The sequence below is a fragment of the Empidonax traillii genome, unplaced genomic scaffold (genome assembly GCF_003031625.1).
Source record: "Empidonax traillii isolate 1590-97213 ecotype Southwest subspecies unplaced genomic scaffold, ASM303162v1 scaffold163:size1593379, whole genome shotgun sequence".
In the NCBI taxonomy this organism is placed as follows: Eukaryota; Metazoa; Chordata; class Aves; order Passeriformes; family Tyrannidae; genus Empidonax; species Empidonax traillii.
This window is the reverse complement of record NW_020955356.1, coordinates 903217-919386: the sequence shown is the minus strand read 5'-3', so window position 1 is coordinate 919386 and position 16170 is coordinate 903217. Positions and strand designations below refer to the sequence as shown.

At 37.1% G+C, this 16170-nt stretch overlaps 1 protein-coding gene across 1 annotated transcript in view; it reads right to left on the bottom strand.

Moving 5' to 3' along the window:
- Positions 1–16170, bottom strand: part of MAN1A2 (mannosidase alpha class 1A member 2) — a 136519-nt gene that overhangs the window by 101771 nt on the left and 18578 nt on the right. The window contains exon 2 of the mRNA XM_027885295.1: positions 6827–7082. Coding sequence (XP_027741096.1) covers positions 6827–7082 — 256 coding nt within the window. The remainder of the gene's footprint in view (positions 1–6826; positions 7083–16170) is intronic.

Genomic DNA, 16170 nt, shown 5'->3' with positions numbered 1-16170 from the left:
TCTACGGAAAATTAATTTACCAACTCAATCAAAAATATTTTATCCTTAATTTACAGATTTCACTAATTAAGTAAAATTAGGATAAGCTTTAAAGAAGTGAAGTGAAACTAGTTGAAAGCCAACTTACCTGTTCTCATCATGTCAGATTATACTGGAGAATCCAGAGCACAGAGAATCCAAACAGTGTGCACACAAAACCCCTTGGTAAGCAGTGTTTGTGTATACATATGTACAGATACAAAGACATTTTTATATGCACACATACATATATAAAATGTGTGCGTATATATTTTATACAAACACACTGCAGCGAGTGTTAAACACTGAAAAAGCTGCATCATAATAGTGTTGTCCTTCAGTTTCACTGGGTTCTAAGTCAGGAACAGTGCACAACCAACTAGAAGTCCAAGTAAGTTTGATCAAGAAAACAAAGTGTAAAGTGTTAGCAGTAATGAAATTGTTATAAATTGGTTTTAGATGTCAAAAAAAGGTTCTCCAGTCACAGAAGGCAGCATATATTTGGCAAGATCAGAAATACTGCGATTAGAAATAACAAAGGAGATGAGCACTGGAAGTTGTATGAATAGTAACTATGAAAATAGGAGTTATGCAGCATAAAAAGATCTCCAGATGATTAAACATTTCTTTCTTCTACACAGCTCTTTTCTCAATAAGCACACTAAACAGAACTCAGGTAAAAGGACACTTACTATTTTTAACTTTATTTCTTAAAGAATAAGGCTTATGCAATCTTGCTCTCTGTACATCTGTCATTTGACACACACATTTGCAGTAGCCTTTGAATCCATTCTCTAATTTCATACTTGATTTTAAAGAGCTGGAGGAATCAGATACTGTACTTTTAGTGTTGGGGAAAAAAAAAAAATGAAAGAAAAAAAAAAAAAGAAAAATACCTGTGGCTAGATAAGGTAGACAGACACAAATTAGTACCCTGGCTGAGACAAAGGCAGTTATAAATCAACCCTTTATTAATTCAGAGGGGCAGCATTTAGCACACAGGTATCTCTGAAGCAGGTATGGAACACATTGCAATTCATGCAGTCAAACAGGAAGATAAGAGGACATTCACAGCAATATGTGCACAATGAGCAGAGGGTGGTACAAGGAGATTTAGGTCAAAAATCCATAGAAAACTACTAGTTTTGCTGCTTTTAAAACAGCCTGTTACTTCTCAACACTTTTAACAGCCTCTTGAGTATCAGCCAGAGACCATGATGAAAATACATTTTAATCACTTTTCTTCTTGGCACATTCCTAGAAGTATCTCCAAAATTGCCTCCACTAATATTAAATAAATTAACTTTCTACCTTCCCTTCTAAGAGGCAATATAACTCCAATTTTAAAAGAGGATCAATGAAAACTTCTGCCAAAGGAAGTTCACCAGCAAAAGCACTGAAGTCAGAACATCCCCAGTTTCCCAGACAGGACCTTGTTCCTCAACTGTGCAAAGCATCCAAACTTAACAGCAACTCCTTCTGCATGTGTCAGGTTTAGTAAGTGAATTTCAAGTTGGACTAGATGACCTTCAAAGGTTTCTTCCTACCCAAACTATCCTATGATTCTATGATCCTTAACTGTGGTACCCATACTCCCTGGATGTCCATTTCACAACAACTTTTGCTTAAGTGTCTTTCTCCGCTTTTTCTTTTTATCAGAAAGACGTGACAAGCAGGATAACCAAAATTTTGCTGTGCTGAAAACAGCTTATCAGAAAGTAATAAGATATCACCTCACTGTCCCATCTCATTAAACATAACAGCTTTTAAACTGCACAAGCAAGTATTCTACAGCCAGCACCTTCAGTCACTTCATAACTAGCTTATCTGTGTGAACACCACACCTCCTTTGAGTTCAACTTAAAAACATGTATTTAGAAGTAGCACTGACTAATTAAATGACTGCACATCTCAACAAATACAGAAAAAGTAATAGAACAAAAGCTCCAGAGACCTGAGATTTTCCAGTCTCTTTGAAACATTACTATTTCACTCTTAAGTTTTTTATTTGCACTTTTGTAATGTTCTGGAGAAGCCTTCTTCCAGCTGACAGGATTAGTCAACAAACACCTTCCTAGCACAAACCGGGTGAGGCTGGAAGGGACCCCTGGAAGGTATCTGGTCCAACCTCCCTGCTCAAGCAGGGTAATCTGAAACAAGCTACCCAGGTCCACTTCCAGTCATAAGTATTTCCAAGCAGGGAGACTCCACAACCTCTATGGCAACCAGTTCCAGTGTTTGGGTGACCCTCACAATAAACAATTTTTATGATGTTCAGATGGAGCCTCTTGTGTTTCAATTTGTGCCCACTACCTTTGTGCCTGTCACTGTGAAAAGAGCCTGGCTTCATCCTCCTTTTACCCTCCCCTTCAGCTATTTTATACACTGGTAAAATTCCACCCCTCATCCAAGACAAACAGCCCCAGCTGTCTCCCCCTTTGCTCAGATGAGAAGCTCCAGTCCCTTAAGCATCTTTGTGGTCCTCTACCCTCTCCAGTATGTTCATGTCTCTCTCATTCTGAGGAGCCCAAAACTGGACACGCAGCTCCAGTTGTGGTGTGGCCTCACAGGTGCTGAGTAGAGAGAAAGGATCATCTGCATGGGATTAGTACCATCATTGGGTGAAACACATTACTAGAGCCCAGAATGAATGCTGGCAGTAAGATAATACTGGGACATGCTGAAAGTAAACCTGAACCCTGACTAGGGTGAAAAAAATTACAAAATTTTCCTTACTTGACTGGGTAAAATTTTCTTTCTAATGGAAACAAACTCATTATAGACCATAGAGCACTATGTAATGATTACATTTAAACTGAAGGGGAAAAAAATTAATATTCTGAACATCATTTAAAGGACATAATAATGGAAATTAAGTGCCAAAAATTCCAAGCGTTCAAGCCATTTATATCTAATTTAACTTGGAAAGGAAGCCAGTGACTTCCAAAAGATGAGTTTTTGTTCCTAATTTCTCTGCATTACCCACAATAAAAAGACACATCTTAAAATCTTTTTGTAATATTACACAAGTTACTTTTACCATCTTAAAGAACATTTTCTACTTCCAACATTTTTCTTTTATATACTACAAAAACTCACTAAAATATTAATAGAAAGCTAAAGTGTAGCAGCAAGAATCTGAAAAAATTTTCAGATATGTTTGTTCTTAAAATACCAGTTAATTAAACCCTATAGCATTTTTTAAAAGCCAAAACAGCAAGATAATATACTATAAAGCATGTATGATAAGCAGGTAGAAAACCTTTACTTCTCAAAGTTGTCACTGTACATCTAAAACAATCAGCCAACTCATAAATACTGCTTATTGGAATAACTGAATAGCTTGTTAGATGAAAATAGACAAATTCTGCAATTCTGTAAATTAGTTATACTTGAGAATAGAATGTAACACTACATATAATTATCAGAACCAACGACACAGAAAAACAAACCCAAGAAGATGCAGATTCTGCTCCGAGTTTATTTCACAACCTTTCGAAGGCTCCCACTCTGCGCTCAGCAAGCATTGCTATTACATAAAGCTTTCAAATGTTTTACAAAGCTCTCTTAAGAGCATTACACAAATTTTTTCTTTTATGTGTATTTTTTTGAAATCAAAATAAGCCTTTTTAAAATATTTAAGCACTGACATACCACTTTTTATACAGAGATCTGTTTAAAAAAAACTAAGGTGCTATTCGGAAAGAAAAACTGGTAATAAATTTTCTGTAAAAATAATAGAAACTAAACCCTCATTTGAAAATTTTCCAGCCTTTCTCACAACTGTAAAGACCCGTGTGTGGTGTGTGCTACATATTGTCTCCATCACTCAGCCTAATTCTACACAGTTTTTCACTATTTGATAAGAGGTGAAACAGGCTGAATAACATCAATAATTTCATGCATTTAAACAGTCTATAGCTGTTCTCTGAGTGAAGTTCCTTAAACATGCATCAGGACACTTTAAAGTAAAGCAAGACATAGGTCAAACGCCCTCCTGGGACACCCTGGAATTCTGAAGCCAGATGCGCAGCCTTCAAAGAGCTACGAGCTTCCCTGTGCTATTTTTTAGGCCCTGATCCAGGCAACCATAATGTCTTGCATGTCACAAATGCTATATGTGCTAGTTGGAGACCTAGGTTAAGAGAGATTGTCTCCTGAAACTTGTTCTTTTTTTTGCTAAGTCTCCATCTCATCTACCAAGATTATCTGTATTAGACTCTACTGGTTACATAAACAGTGAGAGACGAACTCAGTGATGAACACATTTCAAAACGCACTTCGCATCTCTGGAATCACGGCAGCCTTCTCTGAGACGTCTGATGCTGTCAAAAACAGGTTTCAGGCAAAACAGTATCCATCTGACACTGTCAATACATGTTTTAGCTCAGCCACATTATATTCTTATTCATAGAAGATCCAAAATCCAGAAGAGGACCCAAAGGCCAAAAAAAATTATACTTTACAAACGTGTTCCTCAGCATTATCATTTGTCTGCTCTCTCTAGAAGACCTTTCGCCCCTGTATTTTATGCCTTCACATATCTAGCTATAGAACTGATAATCTGCTCCCTGCATGAAAAAAAATTAAAAACCCTGAAGATCACCTGGCAGCTACAGTACTAACAAGAACTGACTCAATGAAGGCAATTCACACAACAAAGACAAATTTCAGTCATGCTAATGTGATCCTGGACAGTTCAAGCAAAGCGGTCACACAACTGAAGACTGCATAATGCAAAGGCATTATTATCCTACCTGAAAGACTTACCCACCCAATACATAGTCCCACAAAAACCTTTTGTCTGGCTATGAAAAGCTACACCTCAGAAACCACAACAGTAGTCATCAACACGTTATGCAATAGAAAAACAGATTGTGAGTGTGACTCACACGTAGGCTGATCACCAAAAAAAGGAGTAAGCCTTTTACAGCATGAGGTGTGTGGCAACTGCAGCTAAGGATCACCAGAACTATAACCTAGTGATCCTCACTCACAAACCACCCTGAATTCCTTACAAATAGATATACTTTCAGGTTTTGATCTGCAAGAATTGTCCAAATTTTACTACTTATTCATGACACCAAGAAAATTGCCATTCTGTACTAACCTATAGCTCATTATCTCCTCTCAGTCTACATTCTGACCAAACAACCTCTGAAATGTAAATACTGATTTTCAACCCTCCCTCCAATTCCAGGCTTGATCTATAGGAACTTTGGTTGATAATTTCTTCCAGCTAGTTCTTCATTGTTAGCTGTGTGCAGTAATTTTGCAGTTCTTGGTCAACTCAATTTTAATCTGTCCATTAAATCCATCAGTGGCAAAGGTATTTAACTACAGTAATCTGCAGTAAAAATTAAGAAGTGTTGACAGCTACATGACCATACCATTCACTGTTCATCTTCACCCTACAAAGACATTTTGAAAAGCAAAATACCCTGTATATTCTCACTGAAAATGTTTAAAGACATAGGCTTGAAAAGCAGTAGAGCCTTTTCACATCCACAGTGAAGTGCTGTCCTTTGGGAAACAGCCCTAACCAAGCAGGGTCAAGGAGGTCCAAAATTCCACACACAACTTAGTCAGAAGTACTTCTGCAGTAACCACTAAGAGGCACATCATGCAGGGAAGGATTTGCTACTTCAGAGATTCAAACTGTGATACAGCTCCAAACATAGTAACTCCTACCAATAGTGATACGGTCCCACGCTGTATCTCTCGTGTATCATAAGCAGTTGTTCATTACTTGATAAGAGTGGATTCCATCTAGTTATCATTAATATTCAAATTAAAATTCCAGGTTGGGTGATCTACCCGCAGCATAGCACACACTTCAACTACAACTCCTTCCTGTGACAAGGACAGGTCTCTGTTTGGTTTTACGAGCTAACTAAACTCAGATTAGAATTTAAAAGAAGATTTAGCTGATGTAAATACTAAGTGCTGTGGTCCTGGATGTTCTTTAATAACAGAGCCTGTGCTTGTCTACCTCTGGCTGAACCATTCCTGCTTGCTAACCCGATTTTTAGGCATAAAACTAATCAGATTGCGGGGAAGAAAAAGAAAAATAAGGCTGTATGAGATTTCTGCCATATTAGTTAGAAGTACAGGCTCAGAAAAATGCCTGGCAATAGTAATAGCAAATTGGCATTGCCAGAGCAAAAGAGGGCAATGAATCTCATGGCCAACCAGGAGTGGAGAGGGTAAGACCAGAAACAGCAATTTCCATAGCATAAGCTCCCACAGAACCAAAAGCCTAAGCAAACATCTTACTTTACCCTCATTTACCTGTAAAACATTCAATCTACCTAAATTAGCTCATAAGGAAAAAAAAGACCTGCTGCTAATACTTGAAAATTAGTACAAATAGTCATATGCTTTTCAAAATAAAATTTACATGTGTCTAAAAAATTATCTTTCCAATCTACTCTTTAAACTTTTAAAAATATCCTGTGATACAGTAATATAACCCGTTCTTTAAAAGGAAACTGACAAAGTCACACTCTATTTTAAAGATGCTTTTGTTACTGTTCCATGAGTTAATGACAAACTCACTTTGAACTCATACCACTAAGCTGAAGAAATCCTTAAAATAATTTTTACATTGTTATCCAGTGAAATATTAACACCCCAACACATGGAAAAGAAATGCAATAATGCTGATGCTCATTAATACTTGTGCACTTTTATCTTACTGTCTATTAGAAGATTTGTAGATCTGTTTTTAGTATAAATCATAGCAACAAAATGCCATACAAATAACTGCTACCAGATACAAGAACACACAGGACCACATCATCTTTACCTCTTTAACTTTGTTCCTCTTCTCTCGGATATCCGGGTCTGCTGGTTCTCCACTGTTTATCCCTATCAGATTTGGTAAAGGAACGGGGGGCAGTGGCTTGCTGTCTTTCTTTTTCAGTTCTTGCACTACTTTGTTCTTTTCTGTCTGAATCTCAGCTTGAATCTCATCACGTGATTTCTTCAATTTCTCCTTAGCCTCTTCCAGAGCCTTTTCATGATCTGCTCGGATCTTGTTTCTCAGACGTTCCTCTTCTTCTCTAGAGACACAAATGCTAGTCAGCATCTCATTGCTAAAAACATATTGCTTATAAACTGCAGCTTCAAAACAGAAGCCACATCCCAAGCTGGTTTACTTCAGTAATTCCAGTGATTCAAACAAGTTTACTGAATTACATTAACACACAATCCTGTTACTTTTGCCACGAACCCCAAAAGAACACCACACACATCAGCAACATTATTGTGGAAAAATGTATGGTAGGAGTTTTCTAGATTACGTCTCAGCACCTTTGCTTGGCCACTCAAGAATCTGGAAAGGAAAAGTCCTATATCCTGAACTTCAACTACAGGATGTGTGCAGAGGCACATCTAGCAAACATTCCTCTTTTTTTGAAAAAAATCAGAAGGGCTCTTCCTCACCTTGTGCACAATAAATAGATCGTACACAACTTGCCAAGATCTGAAGTAACCACTACCAAAAAAAAAAGACAAAAAATCACAGCCACTTCTTTTATTACCAACCTCCACTGCAGCATGTTTTCTCTTGAATTTCAGAACACACTGTTCCTATCAGTACAGTCCTTCAAGCCCAAAGGTTAAAAGCAGAATTAATTACAAAGCCATTTAAGAGCATAAGAGTTTTTAGTAAAATATGATTTTGAAATTCACTGTCAACAAAATCAACACCATCTTGGTTTTAAGCAGTATCTTACAGTGTGATCTTTAATGATCAGATAAAGTTTTAAGATTAACACTCAAAACAAAGAGTGCTGTTTTAAAGCCTGGTTTAAACAAGAGATTATTATAACAATAGACAAAAATGGCTCATTCCAGTTCTAAATTATTTCAAGGCATCAGAAAGATACACATCGATCTCTCAATATAGCACAACCTTTGCAATCTTCTTTAAAATACAGAGTTGCTCAATGACTAACATAAGTCAAAAAAAGTTGCAGGGATTTAAAACAAGCATTAGGTAAAAAAAGCACAGTTACACAAAGAGTACTTTATCAGCCCTTACATTTTTCTGAAGTGCTATTAGGTTTACATCTAAAATAAATTATAGCAGCATTATTACCTTCAATATTTCAGTACTAGAAATACAAAGCAACATTTTAATAGATGCACTGACTGAAGGGCTTTTAAATGGAAGCCACTTTTCTCAATATGACTCCGGTCACATCCATATTTCTCCTAAACATTAAAAAAGCAAAGGACTGAGCCGCTAAATTTGACTGTCAAATCTGAGCTCATTAATACTGTCAAACAGTATCAGTGCCTCTCTCCCTCAACCAAGGAGCAAAGAAACAACCTTCAAAGCGGCAAAACAGTATTATAAAAAGAGAAAACACAAGGAATGCCATTTAGGATAACTCCTATTTATGACCTACTTATATGGGGAAATAACTTCCTTGTATTCCTGCGAAAGTTACCCACATTTCAGTGTGGCAGTAAATGTGCTCAATTTTCAATAACAAAAACGGATGAAAATTTCTACCACCCGAAAGGTCTGAAACCTTGGGAAGCTTTTCCAAGGCTAGCAGAGGGCTCCGTGTAAGATGCAGTTAGAGAGAATGAGGTCGCCAGAGCAAGACTTCCTTCCCACACCAAGAGACATGTTCTCACCAAGAGATAGCAGCTGTACAGGAGCCAAAGGGAGGGCTGGCAAAGAATGAGAAATCTGAAGTGTTACTGAACAGTTAAGAATCAAAATAATTCAGTGTTGGGAATAATGTATTTTAGAGGTACATTTCTCATATTCAAAACTATGTTTCTGGAGGTAAGTGGAAGTCTTTATTTTCTGACCAAATTTACTAACATTTTGTTACTAGATACTGGAATTCTTTCGCAAAGCATCAACCGTCACTGAAATACTTGAACTTTTAGGGGGAAAAAAAAAAAGTAACAATTTATCTCAGACCTTAATAAAAATATGTTCAAGGTATAGTCACATTACTCTAATTTGAAGATGTTTTAAAATGAGTGTGCTTTATTGACAAATAAAAGTGCTTTTGGTAAGCCACATGGTTAACCTGCATGTCCCCTAATTCAATTCCCCTGAGTGGAAAAGATTAATGAAGTTTGAGTAGTTACAGTGACTCTGACTCACTGGAATGAGTCACTGGTGATGTGCTTTGTGCACCTTCACAATTTTGCACCATCAAGATCAAGTGCCAGGAAGATTTCACTTTTACCTTTATTTTGAATTTTCAGTCCCAGTTGCTGCATACAACAGTAGTAATAAAACTCCATCACTCTACCAACTTCATCTATTCAAATCATTTGAATCATCTAGATTCAAACTGCATGAAACAGCCATAAATTGGATAACAAGTTTTGAACTCCCATTTGTCTACACTGCAGACACCACTGCATAAACATACAAAAGCTGTTGATTTTTCCTGCAATATAATCCAATTAGAGTCATTAAGGAGCTCTGAATGACAGTCTTCTTTCCTCCAGTCAATCAGAAGAAAATACACAGAGGCTCAATAGAGATGAAAAATTCTAGCGCTAACTGTATGATCAGCTCAAAGCCTTCCTTCCAGGAAGTGACATTTTGAGATAAACATAAGAAAACAGTAAGATGAAGAGAAAGGTCAACAGGTATTTGAGAGAGTTTACAGGATAGTACAAGAGCTTCTTCTGCAGACACATACTCTCAGTGCAATTACCAATGATGGACAGCAGGAACTACAAGATATGTCATATTCTACGTGCCAGCTGAAGACATATTTTACCAAATATATTCATGAACACGACCCTAATAGAAGAAAAATCACACCCCTAAAAACCAATACCACACGTTTCTTCTGAGTTCTTAAGCAACAAGAACTAAGTGAAAATACAGAATAAAGTTAATGAGAAGAATGGATATGTGTGAGCAGCTGACACCTCCTCAAGTCATCAACAAGCTCCTCAGCCAGCGTAAGAAAGGATAAGCAGCAGTTTAATACATGTAGATAGCATTACATTCAAATTCTCAGAGTTAAAGAGACCTCAGGAAGAATCAATCTAAAAATATAAGATTGGAAAGAATCCAGGCATAAATACATATACGAAAACGTGTCAAACTGTTTCCATATCCCACCCCCGCTTCTAAGCAACATAAGTAAACTTTAAATTTAGAATATTTGAGCAAATCTTAAAAAACCTTATCTAACAGAAAGCTGCTTTCTTCTAGGCATCCCAAAAGCTTACTCAAAAGTCTCAAAACAGAGGTTGAAGTACCATAAAACTACAGCAGAAGCTACTTTAAAACAAGCAATGCTATTTAAAGAACCTGTGATTAGACCATTTTTGCCAGCAAGAACCATAAATAGAGCTAATAATTAGAATCTGAAACAAGAAACAGGTGCAAGTTTTTTAAACAATCACTGCAATTAACTATTGCAGCTGTTTATGCAGGAACACTGAACACTCTCAAAGTGTCCACAAACTGTCTAAATATCATTCAGAAAAGACCACAATAATGCTTGATAAGCAAATCACTAACCAAAACTTTATGTACTTTAATTATGCACACAGTAGTGAGTCTTCTGAATAGCTACTAAAGCTTCACTTGCCAAGACAATGACTTTAAACGGAAGTCTTTCCTATCTGCTGTGGCACAGCAGGCTCTTTAGAAAGTGAACTGAAAAAAAAAAACAAACCTGTAAAAGTGTTTTCAAATTTCTTTGTAAGATTCAAGATAAAAAAAAAAAGAAAAAAATTAGAATGGAGTCAAGAAAAGCAAACTCACCACCAGCAACTGTTCTCTCCACTAAAAAAGCAGACTGGTTCACTAGAGCCAAAGGACACCCAGTTTATTATCATTTGGAGTTTCAGCAAGTGGATAGGCAAGAACTGGTAAAGCACATAAATATTTTTGTAAGCCTGTCATTCAGAAACAACCTCCCACGTGGAAATTCTGAACTTTTACCCTTTGATCAAGTTTGACTTCCAACCCAAGGCTTTTAGAGCCAGTAAAACAAAAAAACAGGCACTAATTAAAAAAAAAAAAAAAAAAACACACCTAAACCTTTGAGAGCATGTGCCTAAAAAACATTTCACACATTAACTACAAATGTTGTTTTTACTCCAATCTTGCAGCTTATATGATTTTATAACATCTACAACCTCAACATGTTTGTTCTCCCAGCACATGGAGAACATAAATTCCCAGCATACAAGGACATACAAGTCTATATATCTCAAAACTGGAGAGATATACTGCCCCTTACACGAACAGAGTCTGGAAGAGACAGAACTGGAAGAAAGGAGCATCTGTGCTGATTTTTCTCCTTGCTGGATCCCCCTTCCTGGATGGATGGCTGCATTACTCTCTATTGTCAAGTGCGTACGGAGGAAGCGGCCTGATTTTTTTTTCCATGTTTAGTTTTCATCATGATCATCTTGCAGAAATGACCACTTGCATCCCAACTTGCTGGGCTGCTCTGAGGCAGTAGAAAATATGCTCATGAAGGAGTACCAGATCTGTATATACCTGTGACAGCTAAAGGGATAAGCTCCACCACCATTAACAGTGAGGCTGCTACTTACCAAGAGTTTTCTCTTTCAAGGCAAGTTAAGGTTGTATTTATTTTACTGAAGTTTTGTTTCCTCAGGTAATGACCTTAGTCAGAGATCACTGGTTAGAAAGGAATATTTTTATCAGAAAATAAGTGAATCCTGCAGGAATTAAGGTAACTTGAGTGTATCAAAAACACAGTGTCAATGTATTGGTTATAAAGATTTTCCAACCAGACTTTTAAGAATAATCTTACGCATGTTTGCAAGGGAACATGTTGTCCCAAACTACCCTCTCTAACACAGTCTTTGTCCAAAACCCAGTTTCTAAATATGTTTTCACCTTTGCTTAAAATACCCTTGCAGATGGACATGGTTTGAAACTCTAGCACAGGCAGAGTAGATAGGTGGCAACTTAGTAGTAAAAATTAGTTATTTAAAAAAAAGACTGAAAGTCAAACTGTTCTTTGTTGATGTTTTGAATTATTTTGAGAACATTATGCTTTTATTTATCTGCAAACATCCTACTTGATCACTGATTTAGTTAAGACAGCAATACCTACACGTAATAGATGTGCTATAGTTACCTGTGCATGTCTGTAGTGATGGCCTGGGAATAAAGCCAAAATGCAGAATATTCCCCATTTCAATCCCTCTCCCTTAAGGAAGATAATAACAGATCATTATGACATCAGAAGGGAACAGATTTAATTCCCTTTGAAAAATTATCGTTACACTTTCGCAGATACAGAAAACCTGTGGAAAGGGACCTGGGAGTCGTGGCCAACGTCAAATTGAATGTGAGTCCACAGTGCCCTGGCAGCCAGGAGGGCCAACCATGTCCTGGGGGGCATCAGGCAAAGCATCGCCAGCCTGTCAGCTGAGTCAGGGCAGGTTTAGGCTAGGTATTAGGAAAAGGTTCTTCACCAGAGGGTGGTCAGGCACTGAAAGAGGCTCCTCAGGAAAGTGGATGCCCAAGAGGTGTTTGGACAACACCCTCAGGCACACGGTGTTATTCCTGGGGTTGTTCTGTGCAGGACCAGGAGCGGACTCAGTAAACCTTTGTGGGTCCCTTCCAACCCAAGGTACTCTATAATTCTGTGATTCATAGCCCAGAAAATTAAACCAAATAATATATTCCTTGAGTGGTTTCTTTTCAACAAAAATGACAGTAGAATTTATTTCTAGCAAGTGGTTAGATTTGCATATGAACATGAGTAATGCTCCTCAAACATAAGGAACGTGAGACAGAGTCCTTATTCAACTCCTATCCCTCTCCATTCAGTTTCAGTTTTCATTTTGACCTTTTTCATGTTCCTACTTCCTTCTTTCCTTTACTATTCTTTGTACCAACGTAGGCTAGTTTGCTTCCTTGGTCTTCTACAAAGGCATGGCCACCACTCCGAAAGCCAGTCCTCCTCACTTGCATCATTTGACTTATTTGGCCCATGCTAGGGAGAAGAGAGAAATAACACACTGACACAGGTACTCTCCTTCAATACTTAATATCACCTCCTAAAGTCCCTGTAGACCTTCTCCAAACAAAACTTCCTTCAACTTCTGTGAAATCATGTCCCTAACTGATCTCTTTTGCAGTCAAATCTTAGACCAAGAAACTGGGCTTTCAGCCACTTTGCTCCCTAAATCTCTCATCTCTGTCATGGAAGCTCACAGATCCTGTTTCAGATCTGCTCTCTTGTCTAAACCAAAACTCAGCCTCTGACATGTCTTTGTAGATAGTTAGGTGTCACCTTCAAGCCAAATGTAATTTAACTTTTAATCTTCTTTCCACATCTTTTGTTCAGCAATGGAAACTTCTCCATTGCCCAGATTGCCAGTGTCTGGGCATTCTTTCTGCTTTGTTTCCATATATTTTAAATTCAGCTTTTCTTAACCCATACAGTAATAAACCCTCAGAGCTTCATCTTGTTTCTTTCATCCAGCAATTCACGGAAGAAGACAATCCACTTAACTACTGGTATCCTAAGACTGCCTTTCTGTATTTTTTTTTCCTTCAGCTTTAATTCATTATACGTATTTTTTTAGACAATCGAAAAACATCGCTACTTCCAGATGTCCAATATGTTAAATTCATGGATTTCCACACTGGCCATTAAAGATCACTGCTGCTTGTTAATCCTTTACTGTCTCTTCCCAATTCTTTCCCTTTGCCTTGTAATTAAGGTATGGCCTTTGGAAGCAGCTCTGGAATGAGCAAAATCCTTGGGGAGATGTATTTAAATAGAATTTCAAAAACACAGATTGAGTGGGCACATAGAACTTGCAGAAGTGAGAGGATGGTCGAAGCACATCCCATATGCATGAAGACGACACCCTCTGCAAAACTGCAAGTCAAAAAGAACCTGAGTATTCCCAGGTATCTTCTATAAGATTTTGGAACATAGCCAGGATTTACATTAATCATTATATGGTAATACTCCGTTAATAAATAATATTAACTTACAACATATCTCTGGTTTTCTTTCCCAACCATAATAAAAAGAACAAATAGTACCTTCTAGTTAGTAAAACAATACAGATTATACTATTAAGTGTGGAACACGTATAACCTTTGATGGACCAAAAACAAACAAACAAAAAACAGGCAAAACACAAAAAATAAAACCCATACAGGCAAGGGATCATCCTTTGGAAATTATTTGCTTCCCATGTTATGAATGTTGACATGAACAGAATTGGTAAAACTTATCTTGAGAATCTGTCACGTGCTGTTACCACCAAGCAAAGGCATTTTTTCCTCATCTCTGTAGCAGCCATGTTATGCAAAAAAAGGAGGGTGCCAAGCTCAAGTCAGCGACTTCCTTGGGACCTGGAAGCAATGTCATAGCTGCTAGAGTCAGCTTAAGTTTTACCAATGAAGAAAACACTCCTACAGCTGCACTTACACTAGCAGCCACGCATTTTTCAATGCTAAGAAGGGTGACCAGAGACTGCATAAATATTTTAAGCTTACATGAAACTTCTTAGTTTCATAGTTACAGTATCAGCTGAAATAGATTTTCAGAGGAATCAGATCAACTATTTCAGGAAGAGACATACTTTTTAAGACTACAACAGCAATGAATAAAACTTTCACTAGTGAGGAGTAAATAAAACAAATTACATAAGTTTTCAACTATATACAAGTAAACTCATTCAGTTTTTAGTGTCTTAATGTCATTCAGGTACAAAAACACTTCATCAGAAAAAGCAATAGTTACACAAAGTTCAACAACGCAGAGTTTTCAATCACTACAGTTCTATCAAACACATCTCATTGAGACCTGTTCTGCTTACACAATGCAGAAGAGAATACAACTACATTTGCCTCAAGGCACTAACACAATCAAAAATAGGCATTATTTCAGATTTTTTGATGATTAAAGAAACTTGAGTTAACATCTGCAGCTAATTACTTCTGTGCAGAATATTTAGCCTCTGCAGAACAAAGTCTTAAATCTGATTGTCAAAGTACTTACAATGCTAATATAGAGGGAAAAGAAATTTATCTTTTAGGAATCCATCTTACTTCTAAAAAGGTACTCTGAAAAGCCCAAGTCCTACTAAAATGTTAAGAAATTTAGGATCTCTTCACATTTTATCATGAAAACTGAATGAGAAGAAGAGTGCTACCTGCCCTGTGCAAAATGAATTTAAATAGCTTCCTGTCTCCTAACACCATACTGACTGAAACATCAGATCTTCCTTTCCAACCAGTATCCCAATGAGACAGCCTTTATTTTTTTTTTTAAAGTAATAAAGATGAATGAACTTCACATGGAATAGGAGTGACAAACACATATAGATAGACTAAAGGAATAAGAAACAGAAAAAGAAATCAGTATTGAAGAAGAGAATTGGGCAGGATAAAAAGTTAACAACTCTTCAGCTGGAAATCTAAGGTTTATTTTGATGTGGGACTCAAACAGCACCAAAAAACAGTAGGATAATTTTAATTAAAACTTCAGAACCCCACTTCAATTAACAATGTCAAATCACAGAATTTTCTACTATAAACCATTTTAAGTCATTGGAAACACTGCTGCTGTACAAATTTAAACATGTACATAGCAATATATTTACACTCTACTCACCTTGGTCAAGTCTAACAGTATGAAGCACCACCTTGCATACTATATAATTTACTGATATAAAAGACAGTTTAATCAAGGCAGAATAATACTTAGCTCATCCTGTGATACTGAGAAAGCAATGAACTGAGCTCTCATGAAAGAACAATGTGTCATCTTTATGTCTTATTAAAGAAGGACTTTTTATAAATAAGCACATTTACATACAGGACAAAGCAGACACACTGATGGTGGTGGTGCAGATCAGATACTGAAGCATAACGTCAAGCAGAAATAAAAAGAACCAGAGCACTCCCACATACAGCATCAAGCTCTTAAATATTGTCTACTACTACTGTCCAAAACTAAGTGTCCAATAGGGGGAAAAAACAAACAAACAAACAAAAACCCCCCAAAAAAACCACAACAAGGAGTCAAACCCATCAACAGAAGCCATGAAGGAAAATAAGGGTGGTACATTCTACGATCTGGCATATATCACAAAAGTTGCTCCAGAGTCTGAAGCATCACTGCATTTTCCATATCA